Source organism: Phocoena sinus, chromosome 16 (genome assembly GCF_008692025.1).
Source record: "Phocoena sinus isolate mPhoSin1 chromosome 16, mPhoSin1.pri, whole genome shotgun sequence".
Taxonomy (NCBI): domain Eukaryota; kingdom Metazoa; phylum Chordata; class Mammalia; order Artiodactyla; family Phocoenidae; genus Phocoena; species Phocoena sinus.
Window position 1 is genome coordinate 53151819 of NC_045778.1, and position 18441 is coordinate 53170259.

Consider the following 18441-nt stretch of genomic DNA (forward strand, 5'->3'; position numbering starts at 1 on the left):
CAGATTTCTCAGAATTTCTCTACCCAGTGCCTCTAACGCCTGACCACTCTGACCCATCTAGCTGTAATCAAGCACCCACTGTCTCTCTCTACGCTACAGAAATGGTGGGTAAAGCAGGCAGAATCCTATTCTCACGGACGAGAAGATCCCCGTTCTCCCCCCTCTCTGCCTCCTTCACGCACAAACTTGAGAAAGAACATTTTAAATGAAGTCATAAAGAGGCTTTCCTTCTCTCTTAAATAACTGTTTCTTTAAGTGACAATGTTTCAAGTCTGCTGGAGAAACAAGACAGATGATGCGGGTCTTTTTTAACAACAGGCTTGCAGTCCAGTCCCCAGCAGAGAGCTGCACAGTAAGCCTGTCATCTGGGATAGAACTGGGGCTTGGCACCCCTGCTATGGGCTGCCCTGTTCCTGCTGGGGGAGCCCCGGGGACGAAAGCACCGGTGTGTTGTGAGGGCCGTTCCATGGAGAGCTCCCGTTCTCCATCAGGCTCATCAGTATAGGTGCCCTGGCCCCGCCTTCAGGAATATTACCCTAAGCAATGCACACACCTAAGTCTACGCTTAAAAGTTGTACCCATATAATAGTTCTGGCCTCGCTGACCTGGTGGAGGGAGGGGTGGTAGAGGGAGAGACTTACTCCCCTGGAGTTTGGACCTGGGATCATACCCCTCATCATCTTCAGCTCAGAGCTGCACCCAAGTATCACGTGTCTCTTTGACAGCTGTCAGAACTAGGCCTGCTGCCTACTTTTCTCTCCTGTGTACTGCAGGGCATGTCCTGGCCTGGCAAAGTGCTGAGCATGGGTGGGCAGCCTGAGAGGGAACCTCAGGGACACAGGTGGTGGCAAGCAGGTCAGTCCTACCAGGCCAGACTAGCATGAATGAAACTCCTGATCTGCAGTCTGTATCAGCAGAGGAGGGTGGCGTGGCTTGGTGCCAGGCAGTCAAGGGTCATTCTCGCGGCAGGCAACTGGGTCACAGCAGATCAGGGCTGATAAGCTTCAAGAAGAGGCTACATCTATGAACAAGGTGTGTTTTTTTGGCAGCGTGACATGCGGGATCTTAGTTCTCCGACCAGGGATCGAACCCACACCCCCTGCGTTGGAAGCACGGAGTCTTAACCACTGGACCACCAGGGAAGTCCCTGAACAAGGTTTTAAGCAAGTAAAAGCTCAGTCATATCCAGTGGGTTCTGCACCAAGGAGAGCTCCATGGGGTCCAGGGCTTTTCTGGGTTTCCTATTCAACAACGCTTTCACCCTCCTAGATTGACCCTATCTTTCTTGAGGGGATTTTTTTATGTGCTGCAGTGTATTATACATTTTAGGGTCCACATGAAGGACTAGAAGGCCTTGATTAGTTAAGAAAAATCCATGGCTTCTGGATGAGTAATCTTTTCCCATCTTCTAAGGAAACTTTAGGCTCTAAATCTCAAAGAAAAGACATCTCCTCCTGTTAAGGATGAGGGGATACCGAGGTATATGTGTATGCAAATGTGTTAGGGGGAGGGGGTTGTCCATATTCCTCAAAAGTGCCATGGGTCACACTCCAAGGGAGGAGAAGCCCTTTAGCTTTTCAGCACCAGAGTCCTAATTCTCAGTAATAAATGAGGCTGTGTTCCAGGCCTGAACAGGAAGGAACCCTGACATGGTTTCTATCTCTCTTCCTGGTCTTCCACTTCCCTCTGTTTGTATTTCTATGCTTTTTCACTTTGCCTTTTTAATTTCTTTTCTGCTCTTCTGCTTATCATGGTCAGTGAACATGGGGTTCCAGAAAAATCTGGATACAAAGAAAAATCTAGGGATAAGATCAGAAAGTGCCTCCTTCTGTGAATGAGTCTAATGAGAATAAACAATAATATCAACAATAAAAATACTGAAGCGAATACTTACTATATACCAGGAACTGTGTTAACTATTCATGTACCTTATACAGAGGCAGAGGATATATGAAAGGACAAGTGTAGGCTCTGGAGTCAGACTCCCTGGGCTGGAATCTCAACTCCTTCACTTACTTGCTGTTATCTCATTGATCTCATAAGGTTGTTGTGGGGAATGAAATGAGTTAATGCATGAACAAGGATTGGCACAAAGTAAACCCTCCATAAATATTAGCTGGTATTATAAAAAAGTGTTAGCTATGGGCTTCCCTGGTGGCGCAGTGGTTAAGAATCCGCCTGCCAATGCAAGGACACGAGTTCAAGCCCTGGTCTGGGAAGATCCCACATGCCACGGAGCAACTAAGCCCATGCGCCACAACTACTGAGCCTGTGTGCCACCACTACTGAAGCCCACGCGCCTAGAGCCCGTGCTATGCAACAAGAGAAGCCACCGCAATGAGAAGCCTGTGCACTGCAATGAAGAGTAGTCCCCGCCTGCTGCAACTAGAGAAAGCCCGTGCACAGCAAGGAAGACTCAACACAGCCAATAAATAAGTAAATTTATTTTTTAAAAAAAGGGTTAGCTATGCCTATCATCATCATTATTGTTATCATCATCTTCCTGAATTCTCATGAGTTAAGACTCATGAGTTAGGTATTATTATGAATTAGTTATTATTATTATTAGCTTCATTTTATAAATAAGGAAACTGAGGCTCAGACAAGTTGAGTAACTTACCAACATTACCAGATTGGAAAAATGGCCACAATACTTGAAGCTTCTCCCATTAACAGGTGGAGTCTATTTTCCCACTCCTTGAATAGGGGCTGGCCCTATGACTTGCTTTGATCAATAAAATGTAGCAGAAGCCTAACTCTGTAAATTCTGAGCTTAGGCCTCAAGAGACCTTATCACTGCCACGCTTGCTGTTCTTGGGAAGCATCATGTGAAGAAGCCACAGATAGCTTGCTGGAAGATGAGAGGCCATGTGGAACACAGATGATCTATCATCCCAGCAGATTCTCCCGTGGCCCTCAACAATCAACCCTGAGCCAATGGAGAGCTGACAAGGACACGGAACCACTGTGTAGCTGAGCATGGTCCAAAATGCCGACTCATGGAAATGTGACCGAAATCCATAGCTGTGGTCACTAAGTAAGTAGCAGAGATAGTTTTCAAACACAGGGAGCCTAGTTCCAGACCCTGAACTTTTAAACTTTACACGAATAGGAAACAGATTTTTCCAATGATGATAAGCTTGATTAGCTGATAAGCAAGTCCTCTTGCAGTAAGGTTTTGAGACAGACTGTTGATAACATTTAGGTGTTATCAAGAGATAGGCAACTCAAAACATCATAAACAGCCTTTCAACAAATGGTGCTGGAAGTAGACCTCTAGATGCAAAAAAATGAACCTTGACCTAACCATCACACCTTATACAAATATTAACTCAAAATGGATCATGGAGGGAGTGCTGGCTACCCAGAGAGGGAGGGAGCGGGCAGACCCCAGCTCAGAGCAGCTGTCTGGACACCTTGAGTTTTGGAGTGGGGAGCGCTGGCTACTGTGAACTTGGACCCCATCATGGTAGCCTTTCTCAGGATGCTCTTGCTTTTGTCTGCCCAGCCCTGGAGTACAGTAGCAGCAGAGAATACTTGCTTCTCTGCAATGTTGTGTTGATTCATGGAAATTCTGATAAGAAAACCTGTGAGCCTTGACATTTAGAGCACATCACTTTCTATGGTGTGAACTGTGCCATCACTGTGAGGGGTTAAAAAAATTGGGGGACTGGCACTTCCGGTCAAACCATCGTGTGTAGCAGCATTCTTTATCAAGGGTCTTGGTGCTCTGGCCGGGTGTCAGGCCTGAGCCTCTGAGGTGGGAGAGCCGAGCTCAGGACACTGGACCACCAGAGACCTCCAGGCCCCACGTAATATCAATCGGTGAGAGCTCTCCTAGAGATCTCTGTCTCAACGCTAAGACCCAGCTCCACTCAATGACCAGCAAGCTACAGTGCTGGACACCCCATGCAAAACAACTAGCAAAACAGGAACACAACCCCACCCATTAGCAGAGAGGCTGCCTAAAATCATATTAAGTTCATAGACACACCAAAACACACCACCAGATGCGGTCCTGCACACCAGAACGACAAGATCCAGCCTCATCCACCAGAACACAGGCACCAGTCCCCTCCACCAGGAAGCTTAACAAGCCACTGAACCAACCTCACCTACTGGGGGCAGACACCAAAAACAACGGGAACTATGAACCTGCAGCCTGCAAAAAGGAGACCCCAAACACAGTAAGTTAAGCAAAATGAGAAGACAGAGAAATATGCAGCACATGAAGGAGCAAGGTAAAAACCCACCAGACCAAACAAATGAAGAGGAAGTAGGCAGTCTACCTGAAAAAGAATTCAGAGTAATGACAGTAAAGATGATCCAAAATCTTGGAAATAAAATGGAGAAAATACAAGAAACGCTTAACAAGGACCTAGAAGAACTAAAGAGCAAATAAACAATGAAGAACAACACAGTAAATGAAATTAAAATTCTCTAGAAGGAATCAATACCAGAATAACTGAGGCAGAAGAGAAAGGATAAGTGACCTGGAAGATAAAATAGGGGAAATAACTACTGCAGAGCAGAATAAAGAAAAAAGAATGAAAAGAATTGAGGACAGTCTCAGAGACCTCTGGGACAACATTAAACGTACCAACATTTGAATTACAGGGGTCCCAGAAGAAGAGGAGAAAAATAAAGGGACTGAGAAAATATTTGAAGAGGTTATAGTTGAAAACTTCCCTAATATGAGAAAGGAAATAATCAATCAAGTCCAGGAAGTGCAGAGAGTCCCATAAAGGATAAATCCAAGGAGAAACACACCAAGACACATATTAATCAAACTATCAAAAATTAAATACAAAGAAAAAGTATTAAAAGCAGCAAGGGAAGGCTTCCCTGGTGGCGCAGTGGTTGAGAGTCCGCCTGCCGGTGCAGGGGACATGGGTTTGTGCCCTGGTCCGGGAGGATCCCACATGCCGCGGAGTGGCTGGGCCTGAGCCATGGCCGCTGGGCCTGCGCGTCCAGAGCCTGTGGTCTGCAACGAGAGAGGCCATGGCAGTGGGAGGCCCATGTACCGCAAAAAAAAAAAAAAAAAGCAGCAAGGGAAAAGCAACAAATAACATACAAAGGAATCCCCATAAGGTTAACAGCTGAGCTTTCAGCAGAAACTCTGCAAGCCGGAGGGAGTGGCAGCACATATTTGAAGTGATGAAAGGGAAGAACCTACAACCAAGATTACTCTACCCAGCAAGGATCTCATTCAGATTCAACGGAGAATTTAAAACCTTTACAGACAAGCAAAGGCTAAGAGAATTCAGCACCACCAAACCAGCTTTACAACTAATGCTAAAGGAACTTCTCTAGGCAGGAAACACAAGAGAAGGAAAAGACCTACAATAACAAACCCAAAACAATTAAGAAAATGGGAATAGGAACATACATATCAATAATTACATTAAATGTAAATGGTTTAAATGCTCCAACCAAAAGACATAGACTGACTGAATGAATACAAAAACAAGACCCGTATATAAGCTGTCTACAAGAGACTCACTTCAGACCTAGGGACACATACAGACTGAAAGTGAGAGGATGGAAAGAGATATTCCATGCAAATGGAAATCAAAAGAAAGCTAGAGTTGCAATTCTCATATCAGACAAAATAGACTTTAAAATAAAGACTATTAGAAGAGACAAAGAAGGACACTACATAATGATCAAGGATCAATCCAAGAAGAAGATATAACAATTGTAAATAGTTATGCACCCAACATAGGAGCACCTCAATACATAAGGCAAATGCTAACAGCCATAAAAGGGGAAATTGACAGTAACACAATCATAGTAGGGGACTTTAACACCCCACTTTCACCAATGGACAGATCATCCAAAATAAAAATAAATAAGGAAACACAAGTTTTAAATGATACATTAAACAAGATGGACTTAATTGATATTTATAGGACATTCCATCCAAAAACAACAGAATACACATTCTTCTCAAGTGCTCATGGAACATTCTCCAGGACAGATCATATCTTGGGTCACAAATCAAGCCCTGGTAAATTTAAGAAAATTGAAATTGCATCAAGTATCTTTTCCGACCACAACGCTATGAGACTAGATACAAATTACAGGAAAAAATCTGTAAAAAATACAAGCACGTGGAGGCTAAACAATACACTACTTAATAACCAAGAGATCACTGAAGAAGTCAAAGAGGAAATCAAAAAATACCTAGAAAAAAATGACAATGAAAACACGACGACCGAAAACCTATGGGATGCAGCAAAAGCAGTTCTAAGAGAGAAGTTTATAGCAATACAATCCTTCCTTAAGAAACAAGAAACATCTCAAATAAACAACCTAACCTTACATCTAAAGCAATTAGAGAAAGAACAAAAAACCCCAAAGTTAGCAGAAGGAAAGAAATCATAAAGATCAGATCAGAAATAAATGAAAAAGAAATGAAGGAAACAATAGCAAAGATCAATAAAACTAAAAGCTGGTTCTTTGAGAAGATAAACAAAATAGATAAACCACTAGCCAGACTCATCAAGAAAAAAAGGGAGAAGACTCAAATCAATAGAATTAGAAATGAAAAAGGAGAAGTAACAACTGACACTGCAGAAATAAAAAAAATCATGAGAGATTACTACAAGCAACTCTATGCCAATAAAATGGACAATCTGGAAGAAATGGACAAATTCTTAGAAATGCACAACCTGCCAAGACTGAATCAGGAAGAAATAGAAAATATGAACAGACCAATCACAAGCACTGAAATTGAAACTGTGATTAAAAACCTTCCAACAAACAAAAGCCCAGGACCAGATGGCTTCACAGGTGAATTCTATCAAACGTTTAGAGAAGAGCTAACACCTATCCTTCTCAAACTCTTCCAAAATATAGCAGAGGGAGGAACACTCCCAAATTCCTTCTACGAAGCCACCATCACCTTGATACCAAAACCAGAAAAGGATGTCACAAAGAAAGAAAACTACAGGCCAATATCACTGATGAACATAGATGCAAAAATCCTCAACAAAATACTAGCAAACAGAATCCAACAGCACATTAAAAGGATCATACACCATGATCAAGTGGGGTTTATTCCAGGAATGCAAGGATTCTTCAATATACGCAAATCTATCAATGTGATAAACCATATTAACAAATTGAAGGAGAAAAACCATATGATCATCTCAATAGATGCAGAGAAAGCTTTTGACAAAATTCAACACCCATTTATGATAAAAACCCTGCAGAAAGTAGGCATAGAGGGAACTTTCCTCAACATAATAAAGGCCATATATGACAAGCCCACAGCAAACATCATCCTCAATGGTGAAAAACTGAAAGCATTTCCACTAAGATCAGGAACAAGACAAGGTTGCCCACTCTCACCACTCTTATTCAACATAGTTTTGGAAGTTTTAGCCACAGCAATCAGAGAAGAAAAGGACATAAAAGGAATCCAAATCGGAAAAGAAGAAGTAAAGCTGTCACTGTTTGCAGATGACATGATACTATACATAGAGAATCCTAAAGATGCTACCAGAAAACTACTAGAGCTAATCAATGAATTTGGTAAAGTAGCAGGATACAAAATTAATGCACAGAAATCTCTGGCATTCCTATATACTAATGATGAAAAATCTGAAAGTGAAATCAAGAAAACACTTCCATTTACCATTGCAACAAAAAGAATAAAATATCTAGGAATAAACCTACCTAAGGATACGAAAGACCTGTATGCAGAAAATTATAAGACACTGATGAAAGAAATTAAAGATGATACAAATAGATGGAGAGATATACCATGTTCTTGGATGGGAAGAATCAACATTGTGAAAATGACTCTACTACCCAAAGCAATCTACAGATTCAATGCAATCCCTATCAAACTACCACTGGCATTTTTCACAGAACTAGAACAAAAAATTTCGCAATTTGTATGGAAACACAAAAGACCCCGAATAGCCAAAGCAATCTTGAGAACGAAAAAAGGAGCTGGAGGAATAAGGCTTCCTGACTTCAGACTATATTACAAAGCAACAGTAATCAAGACAGTATGGTACTGGCACAAAAACAGAAAGATAGATCAGTGGAACAGGATAGAAAGCCCAGAGATAAACCCACGCACATATGGACACCTTATCTTTGATAAAGGAGGCAGGAATGTACAGTGGAGAAAGGACAGCCTCTTCAATAAATGGTGCTGGGAAAACTGGACAGGTACATGTAAAAGTATGAGATTAGATCACTCCCTAACACCATACACAAAAATAAGCTCAAAATGGATTAAAGACCTAAATGTAAGGCCAGAAACTATCAAACTCTTAGAAGAAAACATAGGAAGAACACTCTATGACATAAATCACAGCAAGATCCTTTCTGACCCACCTCCTAGAGTAATGGAAATAAAAACAAAAATAAACAAATGGGACCTAATGAAACTTCAAAGCTTTTGCACAGCAAAGGAAACCATAACCAAGACCAAAAGACAACCCTCAGAATGGGAGAAAACATTTGCAAATGAAGCAACTGACAAAGGATTAATCTCCAAAATTTACAAGCAGCTCATGCAGCTCAATAACAAAAAAACAAACAACCCCATCCAAAAATGGGCAGAAGACCTAGATAGACATTTCTCCAAAGAAGATATACAGAATGCCAACAAACACATGAAAGAATGCTCAACATCATTAATCATTAGAGAAATGCAAATCAAAACTACAATGAGATATCATCTCACACCAGTCAGAATGGCCATCATCAAAAAATCTAGAAACAATAAATGCTGGAGAGGGTGTGGAGAAAAGGGGACACTCTTGCACTGCTGGTGGGAATGTGAATTGGTTCAGCCACTGTGGAGAACAGTATGGAGGTTCCTTAAAAAACTACAAATAGAATTACCATATGACCCAGCAATCCCACTACTTGGCATATACCCTGAGAAAACCAAAATTCAAAGAGAGTCATGTACCAAAATGTTCATTGCAGCTCTATTTACAATAGCCAGGACATGGAAACAACCTAAGCGCCCATCATCGGATGAATGGATAAAGAAGATGTGGCACATATACACAATGGAATATTACTCAGCCTTAAAAAGAAATGAAATTGAGCTATTTGTAATGAGATGGATAGACCTAGAGTCTGTCATACAGAGTGAAGTAAGTCAGAAAGAAAAAGACAAATACCGTATGCTAACACATATATATGGAATTTAAGGGAAAAAAAATGTCATGAAGAACCTAGGGGTAAGATAGGAATAAAGACGCAGACCTACTGGAGAACGGACTTGAGGGTATGGGGAGGGGGAGGGGTGAGTTTTGATAGGGCGAGAGAGAGTCATGGACATATACACACTAACAAACGTAGTAAGGTAGATAGCTGGGGGGAAGCAGCCGCAAGGCACAGGGATATTAGCTCGGTGCTTTGTGACAGCCTGGAAGGGTGGGATGGGGAGAGTGGGAGGGAGGGAGACGCAAGAGGGAAGACATATGGGAACATATGTATATGTATAGCTGATTCACTTTGTTATAAAGCAGAAACTAACACACCATTGTAAAGCAATTATACCCCAATAAAGATGTTTAAAAAAAAGAAAAAAAAAAAAAAGAAATAAATGAAAAAGAAATGAAAGAAACGATAGCAAAGATCAACAAAACTAAAAGCTGGTTCTTTGAGAAGATAAACAAAATTGATAAATCATTAGCCAGACTCATCGAGAAAAAAAGGGAGAAGATTCAAATCAATAGAATTAGAAATGAAAAAGGAGAAGTAACAACTGACACTGCAGAAATACAAAGGATCGTGAGAGATTACTACAAGCAACTCTATGCCAATAAAATGGACAACCTGGAAGAAATGGACAAATTCTTAGAAATGCACAAGCTTCCGAGACTGAACCAGGAAGAAATAGAAAATAAGAACAGACCAATCACGAGCACTGAAATTGGTGATTAAAAATCTTCCAACAAACAAAAGCCCAGGACCAGATATCTTCACAGGCGAATTCTATCACACATTTAAAGAAGATCTAACACCTGTTATTCTCAAACTTCCAAAACATAGCAGAGGGAGGAACACTCCCAAACTCATTCTATGAGGCCACCATCACCCTGATACCCAAACCAGACAAAGATGTCACAAAGAAAGAAAACTATAGGCCAGTATCACTGATGAACATAGATGCAAAAATCCTCAACAAAATACTAGCAAACAGAATCCAACAGCACATGGAAAGGTTCATACACCATGATCAAGTGGGGTTTATCCCAGGAATACAAGGATTCTTCAACATACGCAAATCAATCAATGTGATACACCATATTAGCAAATTGAAGGAGAAAAGCCATATGATCATCTCAATCGATGCAGAGAAAGCTTTCAACAAAATTCAATACCCATTTGTGATAAAAACCCTGCAGAAATGTAAATGGTTTAAATGCTCCAACCAAAAGACATAGACTGACTGAATATTTATAGGACATTCCATCCAAAAACAACAGAATACACATTCTTCTCAAGTGCTCATGGAACATTCTCCAGGATAGATCATATCTTGGGTCACAAATCAAGCCTTGGTAAATTTAAGAAAATTGAAATTGTATCAAGTATCTTTTCCGACCACAACGCTATGAGACTAGATATAAATTACAGGAAAAAATCTGTAAAAAATACAAGCACGTGGAGGCTAAACAATACACTACTTAATAACCAAGAGATCACTGAAGAAGTCAAAGAGGAAATCAAAAAATACCTAGAAAAAAATGACAATGAAAACACGACGACCAAAAACCTATGGGATGCAGCAAAAGCAGTTCTAAGAGAGAAGGCATAGAGGGAATTTTCCTCAACATAATAAAGGCCATATATGACAAACCCACACCAACATTGTCCTTAATGGTGAAAAACTGAAACTATTTTACTAAGATCAGGAACAAGACAAGGTTGCCCACTCTCACCACTATTTTTCAACATAGTTTTGGAAGTTTTAGCCACAGCAATCAGAGATGGAAAAAGAAATACAATGAGTCCAAATCGGAAAAGAAGAAGTAAAACTGTCACTGTGTGCCGATGACATGATACTACACATAGAGAATCCTAGATGCCAGCAGAAAACTACTAGAGCTAATCTATGAATTTGGTAAAGTAGCAGGATACAAAATTAATGCACAGAAATCTCCTGCATTCCTATACACTAATGATGAAAAATCTGAAAGAGAAATTAAGGAAACACTCCCATTTACCATTGCAACAAAAAGAATAAAATACCTAGGAATAAACCTACCTAAGGAGACAAAAGACCTGTATGCAGAAAACTATAAGACACTGATGAAATAAATTAAAGATGATACAAACAGATGGAGAGATATACTATGCTCTTAGACTGGAAGAATCAACATTGCAAAAATGACTATACTAGCCAAAGCAATCTACAGATTCAATACAGTCCCTGTCAAATTACCAATGGCATTTTTCACATAACTAGAACAAAAAATTATACAATTTGTATGTTAACATGAAAGACCACGAACAGCCAAAGCAGCCTTGAGAAAGAAAAACAGAGCTGGAGGAATCAGGCTCCCTGACTTCAGACTATACCACAAAGCTACAGTAATCGAGACAGTATGGTACTGGCCCAAAAACAGACATACAGATCAATGGAACAGGAAAGAAAGCCAAGAGATAAATCCATGCACATATGGTCACCTTATCTTTGACAAAGGAGGCGAGAATATACAATGGAGAAAAGACAGCCTCTTCAATAAATGGTGCTGGGAAAACTGGACAGCTACATGTAAAAGAATGAAATTAGAACCCTCCCTAACACCATACACAAAAATAAATTCAAAATGGATTAAAGACCTAAATGTAAGGCCAGACACTATCAAACTCTTAGAGGAAAACATAGGCAGAAAACTCTATGACATAAATCACAGCAAGATTCTTTTGACCCACCTCCTAGAGAAATGGAAATAAAAACAAAAATAAACAAATGGGACCTAATGAAACTTAAAAGCTTTTGCACAGCAAAGGAAACCATAAACAAGACGAAAAGACAATCCTTATAATGGGAGAAAATATTTGCAAACGAAGCAATTGACAAAGGATTAATCTCCAAAATATACAAGCAGCTCATGCAGCTCAATATCAAAAAAACAGACAACCAAATCCAAAAATGGGCAGAAGACCTAAATGGACATTTCTCCAAAGAAGATATACAGAGTACCAACAAACACATGAAAGGATGCTCAAAATCACTAATCATTAGAGAAATGCAAATCAAAACTACAATGAGGTAGAATGGCCATCATCAAAAAATCTACAAACAATAAATGCTGGAGAGGGTGTGGAGAAAAGGGAACCTCTTGCACTGTTGGTGGGAATGTAAATTGCTACAGCCACTATGGAGAACAGTATGGAGGTTCCTTAAAAAACTAAAAATAGAACTACCATGTGACCCAGCAATCCCACTACTGGGCATATACTCAGAGAAAACCATAATTCAAAAAGAGTCATGTACCACAATGTTCACTGCAGCACTATTTACAATAGCCAGGACATGGAGCAACCTAAGTGTCCATCGACAGATGAGTGGATACAGAAGATGTGGCACATGTATACAATGGAATATTACTGAGCCATAAAAAGAAACAAAATTGAGTTACTTGTAGTGAGGTGGATGGACCTAGAGTCTGTCATACAGAGTAAAGTAAGTCAGAAACAGAAAAACAAATACCATATGCTAAGGCATATATATGGAATCTAAAAAAAAAAAAGGTTCTGAAGAACCTAGGGTCAGGACAGGGGCAGGACACAGAGTAGAGAATGGACTTGGGGACATGGGGAGGGGAAGGGTAAGCTGGGATGAAGTGAGAGAGTGGTATTGACATATATACACTACCAAATGTAAAACAGATAGCTAGCGGGAAGCAGCCACACAGCACAGCGAGATCAGCTAGGGGCTTTGTGACCACCTATAGGGGTAGGATAGGGAGGGTGGGAGGGAGGCTCAAGAGGGAGGGGATATGGGGATACATGTATAGCTGATTCATTGTTATACAGCAGCAACTAACGAAACAATGTAAAGCAATTATACTCCACTAAAAATGCTAAAAAAACAAAAGAAAACAAAAATGGATCATGGACTTCAATGCAAAAGTTCAAAACTTTTAGAAAAGAAACAGGAAATCTTCAGGATCTAAGGCTATACAAAGAGTTCTTAGACTTGACCTCACATGTACAATCCATAAAATGAAAAACTGATAAACTGGACCTCATCAAAGTAAAAAAAACTTTCGTCTGTGAAAGACCCTGTTAAGAGACTGAAATGGCAAGCTACAAACTGGGAGAAAATACTTTCTAATCACAAATCCAACCAAGGACTAGTCTGTAGAAGACATTAAAAAACTCTCAAAGTTCAAAAGTAGAAAACCAAACAATCCAATTAAAAATGAGCAAATGACATTTCACTGACGAGGATATGCAGTCAGCAAATAAGCACATGAAAAGATGTCCAACCTCACTGGTCAATAGAGAAAAGGAATTTAAAACCACAGTGAGATATCATTATATATCTATCAAAATGGATAAAATCGAAGAGTGGCAACATCAAATGCTGGTGAGGATGAAGAGAAAGTGGATCACTCATACATTGCTGGTATGAATGTAAAATGGTACAGCCGCTCTGCAAAAACAGTTTGCCATTTCTTATAAAACTAACTACTACACGCAGCTAACATACAACCCAGAAACTGAACTTTTGGACATTTATCCCAGATAACCAAAACTATGTGCACACAAAGTCCTATACACGAATGTTCACAGCAGCCTTATTCGTAACAGACAAAAAATGTTAAACAACCAGTTGTTCTTCAATGGTGAATGGTTACGCTAACTGTGGTACCCCCATACCATTAAATCCTATTCAGCAATAAAAATGAACAGACTGACAGACACAAGAACTTAGATGAATCTCCAGAGATTTATGCTGAGTAAAAAAAGTCACCCCCAAAGGTCACATACTGTATGATTTCATTTATATAACATTTAAAAATTATAAAAATGGAGCACAGATTAGAGGCTGCCAGGGGTTAGGGACAGAACGGAGAGGACAACTAGAAAAGAGAAACTTGAAGGATCCTGTAGTGATGGAAATCTTATCTTGACTCTATCCACCCTGGTCAATACCCTGGTTGAGATACTGCGATAACTGGGGAAAGGATATAAGGGATCTCTCTGTATTAATTCTTGCAACTGCAAGTGAATCTATAATTATCTCAAAATTAAACACTTAATTACAAAGAAGGAATGAAGAAAAATAGCATGCAAAAAATCCTGGGGGATTAAATAAAGGTAACACTTTATCTTTAAAATTTTTTTAAAATTTTGAGTTATTTATTTAACATACCAAAAGCTGTACAAAATTAATGTACACAAGTTGATGAGTTTGCAGGTAAGTATACACTCGTGAAACCATCACCATAATCTATGCCACAAACCTATCTATCCCCTCCAAAAATTTCCCTTTATTGGTAAATACAAACACGACGTTTCACCAGTAGGCTGCTTCCTGGCTTACTGCCTTTGTCCAATTCTGCCAAATTACATTTTTTTTACTTTTTAAAACCTTGTTGAAACACACTTGGACCAAACCTCCCACATATTTATGTTTCCTACGGTACCTACAAGATCTGGAGAGTGTTGTGGATTGGACCCAGGGCAGGAGACGGTGGGTGAAGGACAGGGACCCAGAGCGGCAGACTCGACTCAACATGCTGCAAGGTGGTCACTGACCGAGGTATCTGCAGAATGCATTTTAAAAAATGAAGAATCAAAATACCAGACAATTCATTTTATTTTCGTCCACCTCCCCACACTGAGAGTAAAAACTTGACTCTCCTGCTCCAAACTCCCCTGTATTAGAGGAACTCCCACCTCTTCTACACATAGAAAAGAGAGAAAAAACAAATGGCTCCTTCCCAGGCTCTGACTCTATTCTTCCTTTCTTACAACCATCTTAGTTTTTTCTTTAAAATTAATTAATTAATTAATTATGTTTTGGCTGCGTTGGGTCTTCGTTGCTGCACGCGGGCTTTCTCTGGTTGCGGGAAGCGGGGGCTACTCTTTGTTGCAGTGCGCGGGCTTCTCATTGTGGTGGCTTCTCTTGTTGTGGAGCATGGGCTTCAGTAGTTGCAGCGTGCGGGCTCAGTAGCTGTGGCGCATGGGCTTAGTTGCTCCACGGCATGTGGGATCTTCCTGGACCAGGGCTCGAACCAGTGGCCCCTGCACTGGCAGGCAGATTCTTAATCACTGTGCCACCAGGGAAGTCCCAACCATTTTAGTTTTTATGTAGACAAATTGAAACTAAGGATTATGAATATTTTGAGTGACAAAAAAATCTTTAAGGTATAATGTTTACGTATTGATATTAAATCTTCACCACAATTCCTACACCATTAAGGAGTCTCCAACAGATCAAAAAACAGATTCAACATTCCGTAAGCAGCCATCTCCACCTTCCTGCTAGCACCTCCCGACAGAACTCTGAAAACCACATATTTGAAATGTCAGCTTGATCCTTGCTGACACAAGAAAAGGGAGGAAAGGTGGGAGGCTGCTCTTTTGTCTTTCTTCTTGCCATCCACAGGAATCCAAAGCACACTCTTGAATCCCTGGGAAGGAGTGGCAATGCCTGCAAATGGCTGGCATCTGAAATGACCGTGGGCACATCTCTTGGAGGATGAGTACATACCTAGAAATCTCAGAGCTGAGAACATAGTGGCTGTGGGCATTTTCCCACGGTAGGTCAAGTTTTAGACAAAGATTAGTTTATTTCACAAATAGGTAGGGGGCTTCTTCATCTATCTATCTTCATATATACATATATATACAAATATATACACACACATATATATATAAAAAAACACAGAGAATATGCCATTCATTATTGCAGCTGTTACACTACAGGGACATGGTTGTTTTCACAAGATAAGAAAAACACTGTGTGTTCTTTGCTTGCGGGTCTCCTTTTAACTTCTCTATGTATTGGTAGATATAGTCAACCCTCTTAAACATGTCTCAACGTGCTTAAACATGCCTCAAAAGACTAGCATTTTGCCCCAAAGTGAAGAGAAACAAGGAATGGTTAATGCTCTTCAATTTATACTGCACAAAGGTACAGAAAGAAGAGAGAAGAGACTGGCAGGATACATCTGTTGTAAAAGATATGGCCTCTAATAGGCAACAGAAAGTGTTAAGTGCTCTCTGTTGACTTCAGTGTTTGTGACAGTATGGAAGGTCCCAAGAGAAAATTATTTGCATAACGCTGAAGCATGATGTGAGCCCATGATCTATGTTTGCTGCTTTTACAAATTCCTTCAGTAATTATTGCTAAACAATTATTTACATATGAATTCTCCAAAATAACCCTAGAAGAGCCAAAAGGGTAAAATAATCAAATAGTGACACTAAAATTCTAATTCTATCTCCTTCACAAACTTTCCCCAGCAACTCTAGCATTAGTTTCTGACTGGTTCATGTGCTACTGCTGATTTTCCCAACTAGATTATAAACTTCCCACTGACAGCATGGTAAACATGGGACACAAGGATTTTGGAGTTGGAGAGATTTAGGTTCAAGCTTTGCACTCGCTAGCTGTGTGCCTTGCTAGCTGTGGGTCTTCCAATCTTTCTAAGTCTCAGTTTCCTCATCTGTAAACTAGGGACAATAACAGTAAGCACCTCATAGAATTATTGTGAGAGAATGCATGGAATGCCTGGGTACAAGAGATGCTCAATAAACATCTGCTCTCCTCTGTCTGTATTTCAGACACTAATGATATCTTACAATGCATTTCTTTATTTCTTTCAGGACCTGTCACAGGCACAAAGAATTCCATATCCTCTGACAGACAGATGTAATCATAAATTATATTTATGGACTGTTTACCTCTCTCTTATCTATGAATAACTGAAAGTTCTGAATGTTTAAGGTAAGTTATCAGGTTGAAGACTGATCTAGAAACCAGGCCTCCCTGCCTGTCTCATGGCCTCTGACTGACCCCTACCTCACTGCAAAGGATAGTTCATCGTGCCAGAATTTATTATGCCCTCAAAAAGTACACGGCTAATTCCAGGGAGCAAAGGTTATGTGTGTCTGTCTAGACTCCATGTCATCAAATGAAAAGTTTCCATGTTTTGATTCAGGACATTTCTCAAGTACCTTTTTACAGGTTCTAAATAGAAAACCCTTATCTTTCTTACTTGAACAGAGAACTGAACTTTAGTCTCAACAAACGTCGCCCAGAAACACAGGCTTGGTATATGGTTCACCACTTTAAGACAAAGACCCAATGATAAAGCTCACCGCCTCTAGAGCAGAGAAAGGTGATGGGGGAGGGGATGGATCTGGGTCCGCCCTGATGTGCCAGAAGGAACTCTTCACAGACCGTATGCCACGCTGCGAAAGGCGGTGGTGAGCAAGCTCTCCGGCTGCGGGGTGGGGCGGAATGGTTTTCAAGAGGGGATCACGAAAGCCCGGGCGGGCTGCGAGGGACTGCACACACACGCCCCTGAGAGTCGCCGCGTGGACAGTCACAAACGGGTGAAACCCCACCACCCATGCAGGTGCACTGGTAGCTGGCTCCGGACTCCTGGGCGGAGAAGGGGTCCGCTGGGTCGTCAAGCCTCCACATGGATCAGTTCCTGCATCTGGGTGTATCCGAGGGCTGCCACGGAGTTCGGGTGCCCGCAGTCCCCGCTGCGCCTGGGCCTCCGCGCCCGGGCATGTGGCGGTGCAACGCGCTCTGGGCGGCCCAGCCTGCCACCATCCCTCCGCGCTCCCACACTCACTCGCGGGCCCGACCCGCCACCCTGCTGCGGCCGCGCGCCCCGGCAGCCCCCTCGGTCGCCCGCGACCCTGCGCACACACCTTCCCTCGCCCAAGCCCGGGCGGCGCCTCAGCCCCCGCGGAGGCACCGGCGCCACCTCATCCCCGCCACTGTCCCCGCCATCCTCGCCGCCCTCCCGTACCTTCCTGAACGCAGCCGCCCAGCCCCGGCGCCCGGCCCGTACTACACGCAGACGGATTCTGGAGCCGGCTTACACTCCCTTTTCTTCTGTCCACGTCCCTCAAGGATGACGTTACGTCCACAGCGTTGGAGTAAACCCAGGCCGCGCGGTCTCCGCTGTTGACGCGACGCAAGGGGCCGGCCCGGAGTTGCGCCGCGGCAATGGCGTAGGCGCCTTCTGAGAATCGGGCCCGCGCTCCACGTGGCGAGCCCAGCCCGCTGAGGCCAGGCGGACGACTGCGGGGGCGGGGGCGACGGGGCGGGGCTGGAGCGCTCTTGGTGAATGTCCATGTCCCAGGAGCAGACGGGAACTGGGCTGAAGAGGGTCGCCCATCGGGCCTTACAGGGAGGCAGAAAAGATGCCTGGATCCCTCAGCTGCTGGTCGATCCCATACGGTGTGTTTGTC

At 41.9% G+C, this 18441-nt stretch overlaps 1 protein-coding gene across 18 annotated transcripts in view; it reads right to left on the reverse strand.

The window, feature by feature from the left end:
• Positions 1-18201, reverse strand: part of ALDH18A1 (aldehyde dehydrogenase 18 family member A1) — an 84948-nt gene extending 66747 nt beyond the window's left edge. For 3 of the 18 annotated variants that reach the window (XR_004346125.1, XM_032607735.1, XM_032607736.1), the window contains exons 1-2: positions 17997-18188; positions 14653-14768 (exon numbers count right to left, since the gene is read on the reverse strand). Coding sequence is in view for 13 of the 18 variants with exons in the window: in XM_032607735.1 (XP_032463626.1) it covers positions 14653-14740 (88 nt within the window). In the remaining 5 variants the exon portion in view is untranslated. Of the gene's footprint in view, positions 1-14652; positions 14769-17331; positions 17457-17996 lie in introns of all 18 variants that reach the window. The other 15 variants (XR_004346127.1, XM_032607744.1, XM_032607730.1 and 12 more) reach the window with 12 other exon arrangements.
• Positions 18202-18441: the final 240 nt, after the last annotated feature.